Genomic DNA, 20,708 nt, shown 5'->3' with positions numbered 1-20,708 from the left:
TGGTGGCCCTGTGACATGGGGGTGATGGGACCGCCCCTGCGCAGCCCCGCCTGCCGCCCCTTGTCTGGAAGCAAGGTCAGGCTTCGCAGGAAGATTACAGGTGGTTGATGCCCCATGCCTGTCAGTGTTTAAGAGGCATTTGGATAATGCCCATCTATCCATGCTTTAACTTTTAGTGAACTCTGAAGTGGTCAGGGAGTTGGACTAGATGATCGTTGCAGGTCCCTTCCAGCTGAACTATTCTACTCTACTCTACTCTACTCTACTCTACTCTACTCTACTCTACTCTACTCTACTCTACTCTGTTCTATTTTATTCTGTTCCTTCTGTTGTATAATTTTCATTTAGCGTAGGAAAACGTAGTCATGTCTTTTGGTCTTCCCTTTATTGTAAGTCAGTTTTTGTGACTTCTGATCTACGTTCTTTGTTTGGTACTTTGTTTTCTGGTTGGCACAAAACCCAAATAGCGCAAAATTGGAAGTCACAATATTATTGAAACAGTTCTAAAAGTTATTTAGGCTCTTCTAGGTTTTGTACTGAAAGCCTACATCAGTTCTTATTTCAACATTCATGTGCCTCTGTTAAGGAATAAAAGGCCTTTTACCACTTGCCATTTGAGTATCTCAAGCTCTGCATTTTGTTGAGCTAAGTTAAGCAGACTAGTGGGGAAAAAATGTTCAGGCAAATTAAAAACCCAAGGAAACAGGTATATGGAACAATCAGTTATAACAGAAAGAAACTCTAGTTTTATTCACTCCACTGTATGTAAGGTATAGATATATATTAATGACATACAAGGAAATAATGCTTTCTCCTTAAGAAGTATCCTGTGATGTGCACTTAAAAGATATGACTTACAGTTATGTAACACCTGTGTTGTTCTACAATATTTTTTTCAAACTAGCTTAACATATCAAATATTACAGTACTCTCCCTTTTTGTGTGAAACACCAAGCATTTTGAAGCATGTGTTAAATTTAACCCAGGTTGGATCTAGTCTCACGAAACAACTGCAAGCCTAAAACAATTCTTTTAAAAAAAATTTCTTTATTTTATTTTATTAGATGTCACCTCTATACATTTTGTTATAGCTTGATTCCCCTTCATTCCAGTTTTCTGCTTAAATAGCACTAGTTAGAATGAAAGGTCTCATACAAAGAGAATATTGAGAGTAGTGCTTATGGCTTGACACAAGAGATTTCTTCTGGCAAATGTTAATTGCTGTGCAACCTGCTTCAAATAAACTGAGATACAGTGAAGTGTTGTGAATTGATGGTATTATGAAGGCCCTGAAATGCTTCAGTATGTAGACATGTACAAATTGCGTTTCCAATTACACTGAACATCTGCTTAGATTTAAATGTTTGGAAAAAATACTCTTCCGTCATGAGAGATTACTGTCAATTCTGCTTTTAATGCTACCAAATCCTAGTATTAACTTATGTAATATTAAATAACAGGTACCGCTGTTGAGGTAGAAGAAACCCTCAACACAAAGTTGAGGAGTTAAAGTCGGGTATCACTTCCAAAATAGCTCAGAATATTTGAAGATGTGAATTTACCCAAGTGAACTATTTCATGCCTTTGTTCATGCAAACTGGTGTAAGATATTAAGTGGAAAAATCATTCCTTACTATTTTCCTTATTTTCCTTTTTTTTTTTTTTTTCCCCTTGTGGTCCCTCATAGCTTCTGTAATGACTCGTTTCAGCAACTATGTGCTCTAATCAACTGATCTGTAAAAGGTATGAAGCTGTTTTTCTGGAGAACATGTGAGATTTTCTGTCTCTGTATAGACACGGTGAACTCTGCAGATTTCTGGTAACGATTGTGCTGGGAACAGAGATGAAGAAAGCATGTCTTAAGGGACTGCTAGGGCTTGTAGTCAGCGTGCAGCTTCCTGAATATAAGTTTTCAGGGATAACGTTCATGGTAATTCCACATGCAATTGCTGATCCTTCAGTTTGTTGAGGCTTAGCCATGGTACCTGCCTTCTGAGGTGTCCACGCCAGGAACCTGACAGGGCAGAACAAAGATCAGGCTTCTTAAATGCCAGGTTGACCCCAAATGGGAACATCATGTGGAAGATCAATGCAGAAATGTAAATGTAATGCTTTATCAGGTTCTCTGTGCTCTTAGGGGTATATTTAGAACTTTCTAATTTTCTGACATTCAAGGAAGGCTTAAGGAAATGAACAGTGCTTTCCTAAGATTGGTTTCCATTAAGTAGTTGATGTATATTTTCCAACCGAATGAGATTTTGTTATGGGAACGTCAATAAAATGTATAGTATAATAGCCAGTGATGTTACTGCAGGCTATTGTTAAGTCCATACATTAGCACTCAGGACTGTGATTTTTCTGTTGTTTTTTCATAAATTTAGTCCTGTATTTTCATTGTTCAGGTTAATGGCATAGGATCATTAACTTCAAAGCAAGAGAAGTCTGGAAGCACTGCAAAGTTCATAGGAAGCATTGTATTTAAAAACCTGTATTGGTTTTTGCTCAGTTAAATATACAGTATTCAAATACTAATTGCTTCTTACAGTAAATTCTCACAGAGCATCTAATGCACATTATTGACTAAGTAACCATGAAATGTACTATTTTCAAAACTATGTTCTGCTTTTTTTTAATGAGGATAGTTTCTGAAAGAAATCACCTCTTTCATGTATATAGCTCTGAAATACCTGCCTGGCTTTAGATTTCTTTTTGCCTTACTGCAACTTAGAGAGAAAATTTATGCATGGGTCATAAAACTCATGAAATTAAATGTTAATAATGGAAAAGTGGATAAAAATAGTTAAGTACTGAACTGCTAGAAAGGAGTGGAAGATACTGATACAAAGTGGGAATTTATTTTCCACCTAAGTATGCTGTTCCAGTCACGTCTTGCAACTAGCACTCTTGAATCCCAAATCCTTGGTGTGTGCACGGTTAGGAGTTCTCTATCTTAAATGCTTTTGTTACAAAGGCCAACGTTAATGGGGCAGAGTATAAATCAGGAAAGATCTCCATGTGCCAGAGTTTCTGTTGATGAAAGTTCCTTTGACTGCCCAGGACATAAAGCACTGAGGAAGAAGAACCGAACACTCAAACCGAACAGCATCGATCCTGTTTACCAGTGTAGTCTATCTGTGTTTCTCCACAGCGCTCCTTTGACTTAAGTCAAAATGCTGTAGTTCAAACCACAGTCACAGTTCCCTTTCTAAAGGGCTACAAAGGTCGCTGCAAGAGTACGCAGGAATAAACCGCTTATGAGGAGAGATGTAGCGAATCTCTGCCTGCAACAGGCTGAGGGTCTGCAGGGAGATACTCCCATCTGGATGTACTTTACAACACTAAGCAGGTGCCAGTGTTAAGTGGCATTCCTCTGTGGATGAGCAAGTTTTGCAGTCCTGGGAAGGGTAAGTACTCTGAGCTGACAGACTAGCTCTAACAAAACAATGAATGATGTATAAATAAACCGCAACACTTACATGGCAGGTGAAAGATGGATGGAGTACTTAAAAGAAGGCTCTTGGGAACTTAGTGTGGCATGCAAGATTGGAAACCCTATACTGATTATGTACTTTGTACTGGGAGAAACAGGTGAGGTCCCCAAGGACCGTCAGTAACCCAGTGATATATTAGCATGATGGTACAATGCTGCTGTTAATGGTTCCTTTGCTTACTATTAGCCCAGCAGTAAGTTTGTGAATATTTGAGGCTTCCTGACTATTGAGATTTCTTTTCCTTCTATAAATGTATTCTTGCCATAGTATGCATGCCTATCTGAGAAAACACATGATTTCTATAACAGAACTATTAGAAGTGTTCGTACTATTCAGTATTGTTAAAGATTGCACATTTTGAAATAACAGTTCTCCTACGTGTTGGACAAACACCTCGGTACATTTTTCAGTCCACAGTTGCAACTGTGTGTGACTTATTCCTATACCACATGGCAAAAAGGTACTTCTGAAAAATCTCAGTTGTACAAAGCCTCACAGAAACCATCAGAATTTTCTCTTTATCATCACCAGCTCTGTAGTCAAGTCTGGATATGACCCCTGAATATAATAAGCGTCTGAAATATCTACAGAATTGTTATGAGAACAAGGGCAGTGGAAAGGTTCTCAGTATTTCCTCCCCACCAGTCTCCCACTGGTGGAGTACATAGTGCTTGAAGGCGTGATGGTCCTAGCTTATTACCACTGTAGGAATACACTTACATTTATTTGCATGTACAAGTTAGTTTCCACAAAGGAAAACGTCTGGAAACTTATTTTGGTTTTGTTTAATATGAGATATAAGTCACAATGAAATAAAATAGAATGAGAGCCTTTCACGTGGCATTCTTGACACCAAAATAATATAACCCATGTACAATCCAGGACACTTCATTTTTACATTCACTTGCATTTTCAAAAATTATTTGTAGTTAGGCTTGTCCATGCTTTTTGATCAGAGAAACTGCAAACATAATATTTAAATGCTGAATATAGTATTTGTAATAATCTAAAGTAGGAAAAATATTATTGAAAACCAGTGATTTGTAACACCATTGCTAGCAGTAAATTACTGGCAATTCTGACTGAAAGAAGCAAAACCAGTATTTCAGCCTGTTGCAGTAATAAAATCAATCTGTTTCTATAGCATCTTCCAGGTGATCAGTGTGGAGTTATCAGTGTTATACATGAAAGGTACGCCGCAGCTGGAGACAGGCTCTTTGATCCCAGAGCCAGTGCTTTGAATACAGCCACACCCCATCTTGCTATCAGGACGAGCCAGGTCTCATATCCAAATAGCAGTACAGCCAACCATCTTTGCTTAAATATTTCTGTGAATTTAGGATTTACACATTCAAACCCACCAAAAATGTGGGATTACGATCACATTTCAGTTCTCAGAGAAAAAAACACATCTGAAAAGTATATGTGTTTTTTGACTAACAAGGACAGATTCTCTCCTCTGCCACGTTTCCAGACTGATGGTGCAAGAGGTTGTCAGGGAGCTATACTTGGGCACCTGAGGGAAGGGGCCTGATTTTTGAGCACCCGGAAAGCCCCCTGAAGTCAGGGTCAGGTCAGCAACCTTGAAAATCAGAGAATTTATGCAGTTAATTACAAGCTTGTGTCCTTCCATTTTTGTATATTTTGGCCTGAGTTATAAATCTTTGTTCTCTTAATCTCCTTGCCATTCATTATAAATATTAATTATACCATATGCTAATAAAGCCCTCTGAAATACTTGCTTCTCCACAAGAGTTAAAAAACTTTACTGGAATAGGGTCTGCTATTAGAATAAAAGTACCTTCTTTTACTCTCATTATTTTCCAATACATCTGATGAAAACATTTGAGATTTATATAGACGTATTTAGCAGCTGTCTCATATTTACCTCGACTGTGAGGTATGAATTGAATTTAGTACTTTTTCTCAAGAATAAGTGTGTTTGACGATTAGACAATGGCAAAGGTGTTTCTGCTCTGTCGCAAATGGTTTTCATTGTTTAATATTTTTTGGATTGTTTAATGTCTCTTTCTTTTGTGCATTATACTGTGGCTGAGGTAGCAATCAGGACTTTTTCATTTTTATTTTGTAGCAGTAGGTGCTAAGGGAAGTAAAACATTAATATGAGAACTATGCTAAGTATTAGGGTCATACCTTACTTCAGTTATTGAATTTGAAAGATGATTTAGGAAACTGAATTACTAAGAAGATTAATTGCCTGGGTTATTTTGGCTGCAAAACCAACTTGCTGAGTAGATTCTTGGGGAGGAAGAGGGTGAGGCCAGAACTTGAAGAACAGATTTTCATAGGGTGCCTGAGAGGAGCTCACTGTGGTGCATATATTCTGTGCCAGTATTGTGAACTACTAAAAGAATCCTGGAAACTTATCCAGGAAACCTGGTGAAGTTTTATCATCTTTATGCTCAATTCTGAACTGCTTTCAGTCTGATGTGCAGGTTTCATAATTTAAGATTTTCAGTATTTCGGTTAGTGGATGACAAGAAGTAGGATTTCCATTGGGATACTTACACAGAGCTTTGGAGGAGGAAGAACCTCTGTGGAAGGGGTTGTCTAGAACCATAATAAAAATAAACTGCTGGTGTAGGAAATTAATGAGTGTGGTTACTCATACAGGAGTTGAGGAAAAGCTGACAAATGAGGGCTCTCACGGTTTAAAGACATCTGCTAATGATGTCCGTCATTCAAAAGGTGTAAGGAACAAGAATGAAATGTACAGCAAAACTGAAGGAGGGACAACTGAGAAATTCTGGAAAGCTAATACAGTGTCAAACTTAAGAGTTAAATAAAAAATTATGTGGCCAACTCCCTGCTTCCCCAAATGCATACAAAACCTATACCTATCTGTGTACCAACATGAGATGTGTAAGAGAAAAAATAGGTGACTTGAAATTCTTGGCAAAGAAAGGCTCTTGACATAGTACCCATTACAGAAGAATGTTGGAATGATAAAAATCAATAGGAGAGTGTAATACCTGGCCATAAACTGAACAGGAAGGACAGAATGAGGTCATAGAGCTGGGGGAGCAGCATTAGGGCTATACTGTTGAGCCTTCTGATCAGGAAACGGATATTGAGTCCAAAACATTGAAGGAGATCAAAATATCAGCTAAGCCTAATGAGGCAGTAATAATGGGTGCCTTCATCTGCCTTCAGCTGGTCAAATGTCACGGTGGGATAGAGCATAAGGGAAGCAATTTCTCATCACTCTGAGTGACTGCCTTTTTGGAACATTTAGTTCTAGAGCATGCAAACGGAATGGCAGTTCTTGACTTAAGTGTCATACAGGAATGCAGTTAAGAAACTCTGAAGGCCGGTATCGGAGCAGGCCTTTTTGAGTTCAAGTCATGGCCACTGTAACTCTTAAATTCAGCATTGAAAAACCAATAGCTAGTTTATAGAACCACTATTAGACTGGAGGATGTAAAAACTCTTTAGGCAAAAGATACTAAATAAAAAGTAAGGAAATTAAATCCTAAGGATCAACATGGAATCCAGTTGAGGTGTTCTGTAGTAGAACAAGAGACACAGCAGCCAAGTAGAAAAGCAGGAAGTATTGTAATATGGTTACATGGATCACGATTTTTTTGAACCAAAGATATATGCTTCAGGCATCAAAACCCCATCCCTAGGGATGTTAATAAAAAGTAATTTTGTCTACAGCATATGTGTAAAAAGCTGTGAAGCTGTGGCATAAGAAGGACTTTGTCAAAGCCATCACCTCACACCCACAAAGAAAAGAAAAAGTTTAGCAGAGCAAACAATCTGTAAGACATGGGCCTAGCAGAAAGCAGAAATGGAGAATAAGGACATTCCAGTGAACTATGTTTTTCTTTTGTTTTGTTCATTTAGTATCACAGATGTGGTGCTAGGGACATAAGGGACTATAACATACTCACGGCATTTAGTGTGTCAGAATAAGGGACGGAGAGTAAAGAGGTAAATTAACAAGCAACAAGAAACAAACAACAAAACAAACAGATTTCACTCATTCAAAAATTTGTAAAGAACATTACTTTTGTTTAAATTAAGTACTGTTCCAGCATGAAATGGTGAGATACTTCAAATACGAGAGGTAGATGCAGGTAAAGTGGAGATAGATGTGATTCACTAATACAATGCTTACATGCCTCATACGGTAGAGAGATGATATTACCTTCTCCAGGTGAGCCCTATATGTTAGAAGCTTTGTTTGGAAAGAAGAATAATAAACTTGCTAGTGATAAAGACGAATTTCATTGGCAACAGGAGCATGCTGATATGCAAAACATTCTGCTGCGTAACATCTTTCTAGAAATACAAGACCAAGCGGAATCAGGCATCAGATAGGGATACATTTAATATCCTTTTCAAATTTCAAATGAGTTAACATCTTCTTAGCTGGAAAGAGGTGCTTTTAGGATGTGGGATGTGATTCTAATATGGCATTGTGTTCATAACACACGCTGTTACTTCCTTAGGCGGTGATTATGGCCATAGCTCTATGTTCAGCATGTACAGGAAAAACAGTATTATTATTTTCTTGTGGTTTGGAGGCACTAGTAGTAATTACATTTACCAACAGCCAGCTATCTTGTGGCTACAAAAATATGGAGAAAATGGTTACATCATTTCCTTTGTGGCCCCGAAAATCCTTTTCACTAAACTCTAGATGAAACTGTGAGAGAGTGGTATCTGTACAAATGCATATTTCAAATGCATGGCTCTACATTAAATAGAACTTTTTAAACATGGGGGGGGAGGGATGCTGACAACTTGTTTAATATGTTTCTGATTCCAGCATCTCCTTTGATTGGAATTTAGAAGCTGATCTTAGGTAGTACCTAGAATGGATTTGAAACCTTGCTGGCAGTTCAAAGAGAAACCACATTGTCGTGGGTGATTGGTTACGTGCATAATCAGTTACATTACAGTTGAAATGAACTAACTTGATATGAAATGAACCTTATAATTGCAAAATTTGCCAGGTGTTTACTAGGTAGACAAACATCCCATTATCCATGTGAAAAAAGGCAGAAACAATGTTTCTGATTCTCCTACCTGCCATTTGTGCTGCTGCATCAATAATGCAATGAAGTATTTTACTGCCTTAGCATGCAAGAGAGCCATTCATTGTTGAGGGATGCAAGGAAGATTAATGCTTGTTAATAATAATATTCATGATTAATTTCCGTTTCACAACTTTTGTTACTTTGCTATATAATCTTTTTATCAAAAGAACCCTTTTATATGTGTATTGTTATTGTATTTATCAATTAAGGGACCCATCATCAGGCATCAGACATTCTTAAAAGTTGTGGAGTGTCTGAGAAAAAACAGGTTTCTTTAAATCATCCTGAAGCCATATCCTGCATGGTGATAGTTTTTCTAGCTGTGTTTTAGGTAGATAAATAGGTACTCACATATAAGTCCCAAAGAAAGCCACAATATGCATTAATAGTCTGTATATCTTACTACCTTAAGGGACAGTACAGTCATAGAAAAATGAGAGTTTTACCTTTTTCCTTGAAGAATCTGTTCAAGTTGAAAAAGTGTCTTGCACCACTGTACGTACCATATGATCTTGTAAAGGTCTTAATTCCCAAGCGGTCGAAGATAAAGCTCCTGTTTGAATCTAGATTTTCAGCCTTGCAAGTCTTTTACATGACGATGAAATTTAAAATTGTTTCTGCAGCCATATTGTATTTCTATCTCATAATCATATTTCATTTGAAGTTAATTTTATTCTCATTTTCTTCCTTATATGTCCCTTATCTTTTAAGTGAGACTCAAAAGAGACTCAAATACTGAAAGAAAAATTACAATATTGAACTGAACATGCCCACTGGTAATACAAATATTAATGCACAAAAGTAGTGTTGGTTGAGTAATTGTTTCGAACAAGGTGAGAATACAAGAAATAGCTAGAGTTAATATTTGATCCTCCTTGTGAAAGCAGATAGCTAAGGGATTTTAACTCTGCCTGTTATAAAAAATTTAAATGCTTTTTAACTTGCAGTTATTAACAATGTTAGGGAAAAGAGCAGAATTATTCACTGAAGTTATAATATCTGAATTACTGTGAGCTTCATAGCAACTGATGTAAGTATCCTCCATAGTTTTTCTCATTACAAGTGACGAGGAAACGATGAAAGAACTGAGAATATATATGATGAAATATATTAAATTACCCTTGGTTTGCATTGCACAAGTAAAACATCAAGATCTTTGCCTAAAAGATTTTATGTGGACTTCCTTGCATATAGTATTGGGAAAATAATATTGAAGTAATTTTTTAATTAAATTCTTTTATTCTCTGAGGTTAGAAGATATAATCATATGAATTGTTCTATTTGCTGTAGTTTGAATGAAGTCATGTAATAACCTATACTGGCTAAATAAATTTAAAATGTAGTGACTTCTATTGTTTTTATCCATCACCATACAGTATTTTCTTTTTGTAACATGGGCAAATCTGATACTGTCTGTATATACAATAAATAATCCCAAAGCAGTATTGTAGCAACTAATGATAGAGAATTACATATATTCTGCATTGTATATATAATATCTATATAGTTTTTCAAATTCAGTCTTCAAGAAAACACATATTTAAAAAAAATTATGTAGCAAAAGTTGATTCAGGAGTCATTATAAAAGATGGCACAAATCAGAGCAACCCTATCTTCTGTTGACTTCAGTAGAATGCAGAGATTTTTTTTTAATGTTTCATGTTGTGTAATTTTTTTCTTTCTTGCAAATAGGAGAGGCTTTTCCTTTACAGTGCTAAGTGTCAGGAAGAAAGACATAAACGTGTATGAACAGAAAAAAAAATCCTACACGGACATGTCACAAATAACAGCAGGACACTGCTAGTCCTATTGTAGAGATAAGATTACAAAATAGTGACATCAGGTTTTATTCTCATTAACCAGTAGACAGACAAGAGAGGTTCCTTCTTTAATATACAAGATGACTGTATTTGGAATAAAATGAAATAACATGGAAAGGATATTCCTGAAAGACAGATGACTGTGCTTCTGATTCCCTTACAACAATCTCAATATAATCAGTGTAAAATGCCACCCAAACATTAATTTGATTCACAAAATCTCAAATGGTAACAGGTAATGTAGTAATAGAGTGTTTCTAGCCTGGAAAGTAAGCCATATGGGGAAAAAAAAAATAAAAAATGGATCTACTGATGGCCATCATCTTTTACATGATCCTCTTGCTACATCAGTTCCTTATGCTGAGCTAAGGTGAATACAAAGGGGATAGAGGACTCTACCACATCAGAAGGATCGTGACTATTTGAGTGGTACAAGACAATGGAGGAGACCTTCAACTTCCATCTCTTTGTCCTCAGACTTTCCCTGTCTTTGATGATAATGGATGTGAACGTTGCATTCTCCCAGAGGCTAGGATGCAGTAATCTTATGTTTCCTTCATAGTTTTTAGAATGCACATGAGGAGCAGTCAGTGAAGTTGTTTTTTCAGTATATTTTTGGGAAAGCTAAGAGTGGAACACATGAAACAGGAAATTACACAGTTCTTTTAAACAGTGTTGCTGATGTGGGAAAAAAAAAAAAAAAACAGTCTTTGGCCAAATTCATTGTTTGGGGGTTGTTTTCTTCGAAAGAAAAGAGGGAACTGAGCATACCAATATAGGCTTAATAATTGTAGAAAATAAGAGTAAGGACAATGGCAGCGTTTTCAAGAAAATAATGTATCTGAGAGGGAAAATCAACACCGTACTTATCATGAAAATGGAAAGGAAGCTTGACTGCGTCTTAAGCAATTCTTTTAAAAGAGAATAGAAGTTAGACTGGTGATCCTTGAGGATACTGCACATTTTTCTTAGTTTATTCTGTAAAGAAAAGGGAGATGGAATTTGAGTCTAACAAAAGGAAATCTTTTAAAAGTAATATAAGTCTGCCTTATCAGAATAAGAATTTAGAGACCCGGAACACAGGAAGGCATGAATTTTGTGGAGACGTGAGTAGCTGCTAGAGAATTTGTGTTTGTCTTTAACCAGATGGTGCCACTTTTAGGTAGAGCCTTTCAATTGCCATCTAAAGAAGTGCTTATGCACCTGAGTGTGTTGGTGATTTCAAGTTCAAATAAGCATGTTTTCTTGCATTTAGGTCACAAATAATCAATTAAATGCATAAAGAAAGCCTATGTAAGTAAGTTATGGAGAAAGGAGGCCAAACTTTCAATGCTGTTTGATTAAGGACATAACTGGAAAGATTCTAAATATGAGTTAAAACAAGCAATTATATTTTCCAATTCTGTCACTTGGAAAAAAATTCTGAATGTCACACTTGAATGTCTACCAAAATTGGCGTTAACCTTCCGAAAGAGAAATAGAACTAATGATTTGGTACAGCGCCAAACAATTAGACCAGTGAACAGACATTCTTCCACCAGCATCTATTATCGGAAATATCTGGATTTCTAAATGTCAGCTAAATAGGCTCACCCCACAAGCTAAGAGAAAGCTGACCTGACCTTTTGACACCACCTGTTCAGGAATGGGAATTTCTTAAGCATGCTATTCTACACAGATAAAAGGTTCACAAAATTTGACCTGGAAAGAATGGCTAAAGGAATTAGTTTTGTTTAGTCTAGAAAAGAGCAGACTGAGGGAGGATGTGATTACAATCTTCCAGTACGTAAAAGAATGTTATAAAATGATAGTGATTGGTTTTCTGTGTCCAGTTGGGGAAAAGACAAGAATAAAGATGTTTAATACAAAGCAAAGATATTTAGATTATGTATTAGGAGAAAAATTTCTAACAATAAAAATAAAGAATATGGTGCAGACTACATAAGAAAATTGTCATCTTGCTAACTGGAAATTTTCAAGCATAGTTAGACCAACACCTGTCATTAATAGTCAAGATTGCTAGTTTCGTTCACGGTGTAAGGTGAATAGGTAGATGTATTATATGGTCACTTAACAGTCTTTGCCGATCTTTCATTTCTATAGCTGATACATTTGGCAAGGCAAATTTTATTTCAGCTTGTTGTTACGTTGGATATGAAAATAATTGGTTAATTGGGAGGCTTTTTATTTTTATAGGATACTTCAATAACAAAATAAATAATTTTTAAGAATTCTTATTATGTGGTTAAGATAGTGTTAGAAGGATGGCAGAATAATAGGTAAGGAAATGATAAAGATTACTTACTGGCTTTGGATGCAGAATTCTATTAACAATAGCAGTGAGTTTGCTATTATGAATTTCTTTTTCTGTTACTTGAGAATTTCGGTATTATATGTTGTTTTCTGGTTGAGGTTAATAACAAGAAACTGGAAATTGTGATGAATAATCATCCCATACAGATATACATGGAGCTGAAGCATGGCATACCCACTCGAAAGAACAGAAATAACATCAAAATTATGGCATCTTTCCTGAATGTTTGTAAGAACTACTAAGACAGCATTTCATAGTGTCACCTATCATGAGCTCAAAAGCAACTGAGTAACAGCGAAAAAAACCACTAGAGCGTAAGTTGTGCATAGGCCTTCAATACATTTTGCAGATTAAAAGTGAAAGTGGATGAAGGTTTTAATTCTCATTCCATGTTGGTACGAGTTGTCTGTTGGTGGCTGAAAGCATGACATGCTTGCCAGCTCAGTTTCTTACGTTTGATGTTGGATATAAGAGCTTAAATGTATGTTAGACTTGTAAAGTCTTACTGAAGCATTTATTTAGATATATAAAATAGAGAGTAGTGTCAAACATCAGGGCTTTCATTTTACAAATTAAACAAATTACTTGGATTGTAGCTCCCTGTATTTTCAGATTTTCTGTGAAAGAACATGATAATATTTATTTCTGTTTTCCTCTTGAGTTTAGGAACTGATTATATTTTTTTATTACATACATGTTTGGTTGTTGTTTTTTTTTTTTTTCTAGGTGCTGCACAATGGACTTGTGATGGAAATGAATCATCCAACAGCTGGGAGGATAGCTGTTCCAGGTTAGATGTTTAATTTCTTTTTCTAAATGGAGCTTGAAATTAAATGCTACATGACATCCTGAGTAGTTCTGGAACTCAGCTGAGGACATGACACATCTTCACATTTCACTCAAATGAACACAAGTTTAACCAGGAAGGCATTTGTGATCATATTCATTCCAGTAGCAGAAAAATGGGTTAAAATATGTATCAGAATAGCTTCTGGTTTTCATCGGTCAGTTGTCATAAAGCATGAACATGGATTTGATAATATTTGCAAACTCCCACTGCTAGAAATATTACTGCTAAATCATCTACACGAATATGTGAATCTGTTTTTGATTTAGGTCTATTTTGTAAGTTACACAGGCTTCTTTTAGGGACATTTCTGTTGTAAAAAACAAAAAAAAAAGAAGAAAGAGGAGGGAAGTTTGCACTGAAGGTTTCATCACACTGTTTTGTTTAATGAGATTAGACATGAAGCTCTGTAATGATGAAGTCTTAAATAGCTATTTTGGATTTCCAAAGAATACAAAAGTAATGAACTAGTCTCTAGTCTTTTAAGCTCTGAGTGGATCAGATCTTGAAGCTGGTGTAGCTTTGCTTCCATTAGAGTTAGTTATGAAATGGGGTTAGGTTCCTCTAGAGCCATTATGAAAATTCTCATTCAGATCCTCGCAGTTGGCTCTGTTTTGACAACTGAGCCTTATCTGATAATCTACTAGCTATTGGGTCAACTTTTTCTGCTCTATGCTTTTCTCTCTCTGAACTCACATTGAGAATTGTTTCCTCTCTCATTCAAAGCACCATGTCATTTTTATTTTTATAACATCTTCTCCTTACATTGTGATTTTCTGTGCCAAATTCCATCCTCTGACACAGCATCCAGTTGTCATCAATTTCAGTTGACTTGAGCACATGTAGTGGTAAGAAGAATTTGACCCATAAAATTTATCTTAATTTGCACATCCTGGAGTCACAGTGGGATGCAGAAAGAATTATTTGAAAGAAATCAGTCCCATATTAGATCATGTTTTCTCCATGAGTAGAGGGGGTGTTTTGTGTGCGTGTATGTGTATGCTTCATATTTGCTCTTTATCACAGATTGCATTCCACATTTGGTCCCACTAGGCTTGGATGTTTGGTTGATTGTATTCAAAAATGCTTCTCTAATTTACATGCACATATCTGGAAATAGTAATCCTTTTGTTTTAGTTTCTAACAGAAAAGTAATCCTGGTTTATTTATCCAAAATGAAAAGATTAATAAGGGGTTTGATTTAATTCTTTTTAAAGAAGTGGGCAGAAAAGCCTAGCAGATGGTAGAGAAAGTGCCTAAGGTTTTCATGCTGCATACAATGTATAATCTATCTCAGAGAAAGCAAATACTCCTTAAGGGGATAGGTTAAACTGCAAGAAGAGGAAAGAGATGAAAGGAATGTTCTAATGTCTGTCAGCAGCGATAGAATGTATTGGCAAGAGAGTGAGTTTTTACATAGGTAAGCCATAGTACTTCCCAAATCCTTGGTTATTTTTTATTTTATTAAACCAGTGACACTGCACTAAACTAAAATAAATCATCTTAATCTCTAATGGTTTGCCATTTAGATGGGCTTCTATGAAGAGTTTCTTGTATTGAAGCAGATGGCTGAAATGATTATTGGATATTTGAGCAGGAAAAGGAGAATTCCTTCCTTTCCTGGCATGGGAGGATAAGGAGGGGAGAGACAGGGGAGGGAAGGGTGAAGGACACTCATTCAGTATGAGCAGAATGGACCTATTGATATTGCTGGAAACACAGTGCATTACTCTGTCCCAAAATTAAAGTGCATAAGTGAGTTTGGCCACTGTTGATGGTAGGTAATGGAAGTACCCTGGAATTGTCCTGGTCAATGATATACCTGAAGAGTACAGGGAAGAGTGTGCGGAGAAGACCTCCAGTAGACAAACTGTTTCTCAATGAGTATTTAAAATAGTAATAAATTTTTTTTTCGATGTGATTATATTTGAATATTTTATATTTGATAGAGAGCAACTTTACTAAGCGCTCAGTTTCTGTCTCAAGGTTGCTTAATAAAGATATTAATGTGAATGTTGAAACTGAATAGACTGAAAATGTCTCTCCTTAAAGAGACTGGGGAGATTCTGATCCCAAAACAAAAATGGGTGACTGTTACTTCTTAACCATATAAGCCAGATTTTAATGCGTCTTTTCATAATTGAATTCGACATCACACTTGAGGCTCTTGACAGAGGTCAGACTTGTGCTGCCAAGTAAAGTTGTGAGTGCAGTGAAAACCACTTACTGAGTGAGACCATGCTGGCAGATTTCAGCTCGAAGTATCACAGTTGGCCTCTGTGTCTAGCATACTGGTTTGGAGTAGTCCTTCTCCAGGCATGTCCCCACTTTGAGAGTGGGTTCAAATCTGTGTATGAATCTTCACTTGTAGATCTTGCGTCTTGAAATTCTGAGGGATTTTGCCATTGACTTTAATGTAGGCTACATTTTTAATGTTAGACTTGGTGATTCATACCCCTCCTTTGCTTAAATATCTTTTGATATGGCTATTGAATTTGGTTCTTTCCACACCTAGTCAATACTTTCCTCCTTGCCTTTTTTTATAATTCCCAGCCTGAGATATAATGTATGCTGATAAGCACATTGTAAGGTACTGGTGGAACTGGAGTGGGAGAAGTCGCATTATAAAAGACATATTTCTATTCATTTTTCTTTTCAAAATGCGTATTGGTGGTAGGAGAGATACAGACCTTATATTTTGGTATCTCTGCTTCAAGTATTCCTTGAAAAATCTTAGCACATATACACCGCTGTTACTATTAGCAAGATATCTTAGTTTCAGGAATGCATGTGAAAAAGGGAGTTCATCATGTCTGACTAAGAGTGACTGTATAAAATATTGTAAGACCATTTTAAAAAAAAAAGTTATTCTGTGGTAGCTGAGTAATTTCATCAGGATAATGTTTCACATATACCATTCAGTATATTCATGTCATGAAGTTATTCTAGAGCTGACTTGTCATATACGTATACATATACATATACTTGACATATCATATGTACAGAAAGTGCAATACTGTGAGGGATCCTCGCTTGAGTCCCAAAGGCCTGACACTGTGCTGCACTCATTCTTCACAGGACTGGTTCATCTGATGGCAGGGTTGTACTGATGAATCTCTTCTGGCTCTATATCTGAAGTCAGCTTAATCATCTTTAGTTTGGGGCAGGGCTCCGAAGATGATCAGGAGCTGGAGCACCTCAGCTAGAGAGGCTGAGGAACAGGGGCTGGTTCAGCCAGGGGAAAAGGCAGCCTCAGGGGGGGCCAGACGGCAGCCCCCCAGCACCTACAGGGAGGTTATCAACATGAAGAGCCAGGCTCTTCAGAGCAGCGCATGGTGGGAGGATGAGAGACAAGCGAGATTCAGACTGGATATCTGGAAAGTCATCCTGACAACAGCCAGGCAGTGGAGCAGGTTGCCTGGACAGGTTGTGCAGGCTCTGTTCTTGGAGGTCTACAAGAAACAACTAGGTAAAGCCATGAGCAACCTGGTCTGACCTCAGACCTGACCCTGATTTGAGTAAGAGCTTGGACTGGAGACCTCCTGAGGTCCTTTCCAACTTAGATTATGTTCTTATTCTGTGATTAACCTCAGTACCTTCTCCCTCAGCTCTGTTGTGCTTAGCCCTTTCCATAGACATCTGGAGGAGAAATGACATCGTTTTAAGAAAATGGGAAATGTAGAGCACAAAAAGTACTTTTGAGGGCAAAAAATGATAGGGGAGAGATGTTTTATAGAGTGCCAGTGTACAGTTAAGTGAAGGGACAAAATTTCAAGAAGTTTAAGCGTCTGGGTTAGTCTTGAACTACTTTGCCAAAGAGTAATGCACTTTTCCGAAGAGCGGTAGCATGTGGGTTTCTGGAAGCCACTGAGTAATTTATTCTGAGTTGCAATGTGGACCATAATGGATACCAACCCATACTGATTATGTAGGAAAAGCTAATGGTTGCAATGCGATCTTGCCCAAACCTTTTCCATTATCATCTATTTGATATGGTTTAGGAAACTCAAATAATAATATTCCCAACTTCTGCATTATCTAGTGTCTAATGTTGACTTTTAAAAGCTGCTAGTTGCTTTTTATAGTCAAAAGAGTGTTTATAATAAGATTTTTTTGAAGGAAAAACCACAATGCATTCAACTGTCTCTAACAAACCAAGCTTTGTAGAATTTATTAACTAGCAGCAACCTCTGTGAAATAAACCTCATTTCTGACCCCTTCTAAGCCTTAGCGAATTGGGGATTTGGATATAAGCCTACACTTCAGAATCATCTCTCATCAAACAGGAAACAATATAACTGTAGAAATTGTGTAAAACACCTCTTCCAGACAAAACAACTATTCTTAGTTTTGATAATGTTTATATTGTATGTTCTCCTCATCCCTATTTCCTGAGTTGGTAAACACTATTTCTGTCCTTTGGCCCATGATCTGCATCAAGGATGTCTTTATTGCTCAGAAAGACCAATTTCATACCCGGCTTTGTGATTTCCTTCTGTGCTCTTGAGATAATGTGTTTGGGGGACTGCTCCAAGCTCAGTTAGGAAAGGCAGTACAGGATTCCTCCTTGGCATAGATTTCTTGGACAGAATTCAGGCAATCTATGTTAATTAATCAACCCACTCAGGAGAAATGTCCCTTTTTCCGGTCTTCTCCTGTCACTATGCATTACAAATATACTACTGAAACAGGAAAGACATTTTTTTGGGGGGATAGGCTTTTCCTGTTGTATGATTCATTAAATGGTGTCGTGGTTCCATGGAGACTAATTGCGATCAATCTCTTAGAAGAATGGTTTTAAGGAACAAGAGGCAAGAAACCTAATAGGAATTCCTTACTGTGCCACAGATTTCTTCCTTAACCTTGGACAAATCACTCTCTGTGTCTCACCTTACTAATCATTTGCAGTTTTTCAGATCTTAATTAATAGTTGAAAAATACTTTGATTTCTAAGGCAAGGAAGTCCTTGGAAAAACTCTACGTATTATTTTAAATATGTATTCCTATTTATTATGTATGGATGAATTTATACTTATTTTCTCCATGTATGGGGAAGACTAGTTATAGTTGTGGAAATAACGGTGGGGTATCTATGTGTTTGATCAGTACATTTCAATACAGGGAGCAGATATGGCTGTTAGTGATATATGCTATCTTTTTTTGATCATTTAATGTAAGTGTAGTGTGGGAAGCTTCGGTAGGACTAGATATATGGCAGAGAAAAGTGACTTCTGCATGGGGGAAGTTTGCAGGAAATTAAGGAAGTCTGTATTCCAATCCATCGTTTCCTGCAGCTAGGAGATCCCGCAATATAGGAACAACAACAACATAAAAAATCCCAACAATTTTTTTTTTTTTGCGAGAACCTCTGCTTGAACTTCTGATCCTGTCTGCTTCTCATCAGGCAGTTTTTTCATATGCGCGTGTGTGCGTGCATGCATGTGCATAACTGATGTTGATTGAAAAATTTTAATTTCACTTCACTATTTATGGTACGTTGGAGACAAACAGCTTCACCGGCATTACCGTTACCTCATTCGCCTTTTTTAGTCATCAGGGCTGACTGTTTATGTCTTTTACATTCACAGAGCTGATTTCAATTTTGAGGAATTCAGGACCATTACAGGAACTCAGCAGAAATGATGTATGACAGCTCACTTAGCTATCCTCAAAATACTGTAAAAAATCTTAATAAATATATAAACAATATATTTGTGCTGATTGCAAAAGCAGAAAAGAGATGGTGGGAATGGCAAGGAATATGTTATAAGCTTCAGGATTATGTAGAAAAGGCTAGTCTACATTTTTAGTGAATGATACTTCAATTTGGAATCTTTTGAGATTCCTTTTAAAGTGAAACATAAACAACAAACCTTTTCATATTTTTGCTCCTCTGTCATATGTTTCCAGAGTATTTCTCTACTGTATATTTTAAAATTTCCTATACCTCCTGAAATGGTCTTAGTGCCACAGTTGATACTTTTAAAGTTAATGTTTGAAGGAAGAAAAGCCAGCCATCTCTTACCTAGTTCCGGGACTTAAGTTGTTGGGGGAAATTAAGAAATTGTGGAAGTCTTTTTCCATCAGGCTCAGAGTAACTGAGTAATGGTACTGACTGGCACCAACAGCGCTGCATGTTGCTAAGGCAGTGGCTCTCCAGGGCTGTTGATCAGGGTGTCTGAGCTGGACTCTCCTCTCAGCAGACCCTAGATTTTTCTGTCTTTCTTTAAGTTGTGGCAATCAAAGTTGTTTTCCTTGCCTCACGTGTTTCTCTCCAGTACCTGACACTGCCGTGTTGGGAGGGGAAATAAAAATATTTCAGTGGACAAGTGGGGACATTTTCCTACTCTGTACATAATAAGTCAAGTAAAATGGTGGTTGAAGTTCTGCTGCATGTTGATCAGTAATTATACTGCTACTTACTGAAGAATATTTTCTTTTTATTTTCCTCCATGTGTCCTAAGATATACTAGGATTTCCTTTAAACTGGACGTAATAGTTTCTTATGGAGAGTAAACTAAACAGTATCACCTTTCTCTTACATAGGGGGGAAAAAAAGTTGCAATATTAACTGACTAGCCAAATAAACTCATGAATTTCCCACCAACAGTGACAGTCCTAGAATTCAGCTTTGTTTAAAACTGGGTTTTTTTGTTCTGTTTAAATGTGTTTCCCACTTCTTTCTATGTAAGTAACAGTAACTTAGAAAGTACTTTCTTAACCCTCACTCTGTAACAAGCACAGCCAGGTGCTCACACAGTTCAGGGTGTGTGATTGTAAAGATATATCTGCGTGCCTCGGGTGCGTTGTAAAACAGCCAAATTACTTCAACACCCATAAATTGTAAGTATATCTTTATGATCTTTAATAATTATTGGATAAGAAAAGGAATCTACTGTCAGCTAAAAAAGTTTGGTTTCATTAAATGTAAAAATATGTTTTAAACATTTAGAAAATTTTACTTAATCCCTAGGATACTGAGTATACTAATCCTCATTTGTGTTTCCGCCATGTCGTCTTGACCTAAGCCCTGCCTTCCCATGAATGGAAGGAATGATTGGACTTAAACTGTTTTCTGTGAACCTAGACTGAACAATTTTATGGTCAGCAGTGGCCATTAGATCATGTAGTTTGCCTTCTTATGGCATTGGCTATAGAATTTCATTG

The 20,708-nt window shown here is 36.8% G+C and overlaps 1 protein-coding gene across 4 annotated transcripts in view; it reads left to right on the top strand.

The window, feature by feature from the left end:
• Window positions 1-20,708, top strand: part of SUGCT (succinyl-CoA:glutarate-CoA transferase) — a 338,027-nt gene that overhangs the window by 264,752 nt on the left and 52,567 nt on the right. For 3 of the 4 annotated variants that reach the window (XM_087737833.1, XM_087737823.1, XM_087737866.1), the window contains one exon: window positions 13,421-13,484. In XM_087737833.1, coding sequence (XP_087593959.1) covers window positions 13,421-13,484 — 64 coding nt within the window. Of the gene's footprint in view, window positions 1-13,420; window positions 13,485-20,708 lie in introns of those variants that run through there. The other variant, XM_087737859.1, reaches the window with a different exon arrangement.

This window comes from Nipponia nippon, unplaced genomic scaffold (assembly GCF_047370975.1).
Source record: "Nipponia nippon isolate SJK-2023a ecotype South Korea unplaced genomic scaffold, ASM4737097v1 scaffold_1, whole genome shotgun sequence".
Classification (NCBI taxonomy): Eukaryota; Metazoa; Chordata; class Aves; order Pelecaniformes; family Threskiornithidae; genus Nipponia; species Nipponia nippon.
This window is presented reverse-complemented; position numbering and strand designations above follow the sequence as displayed.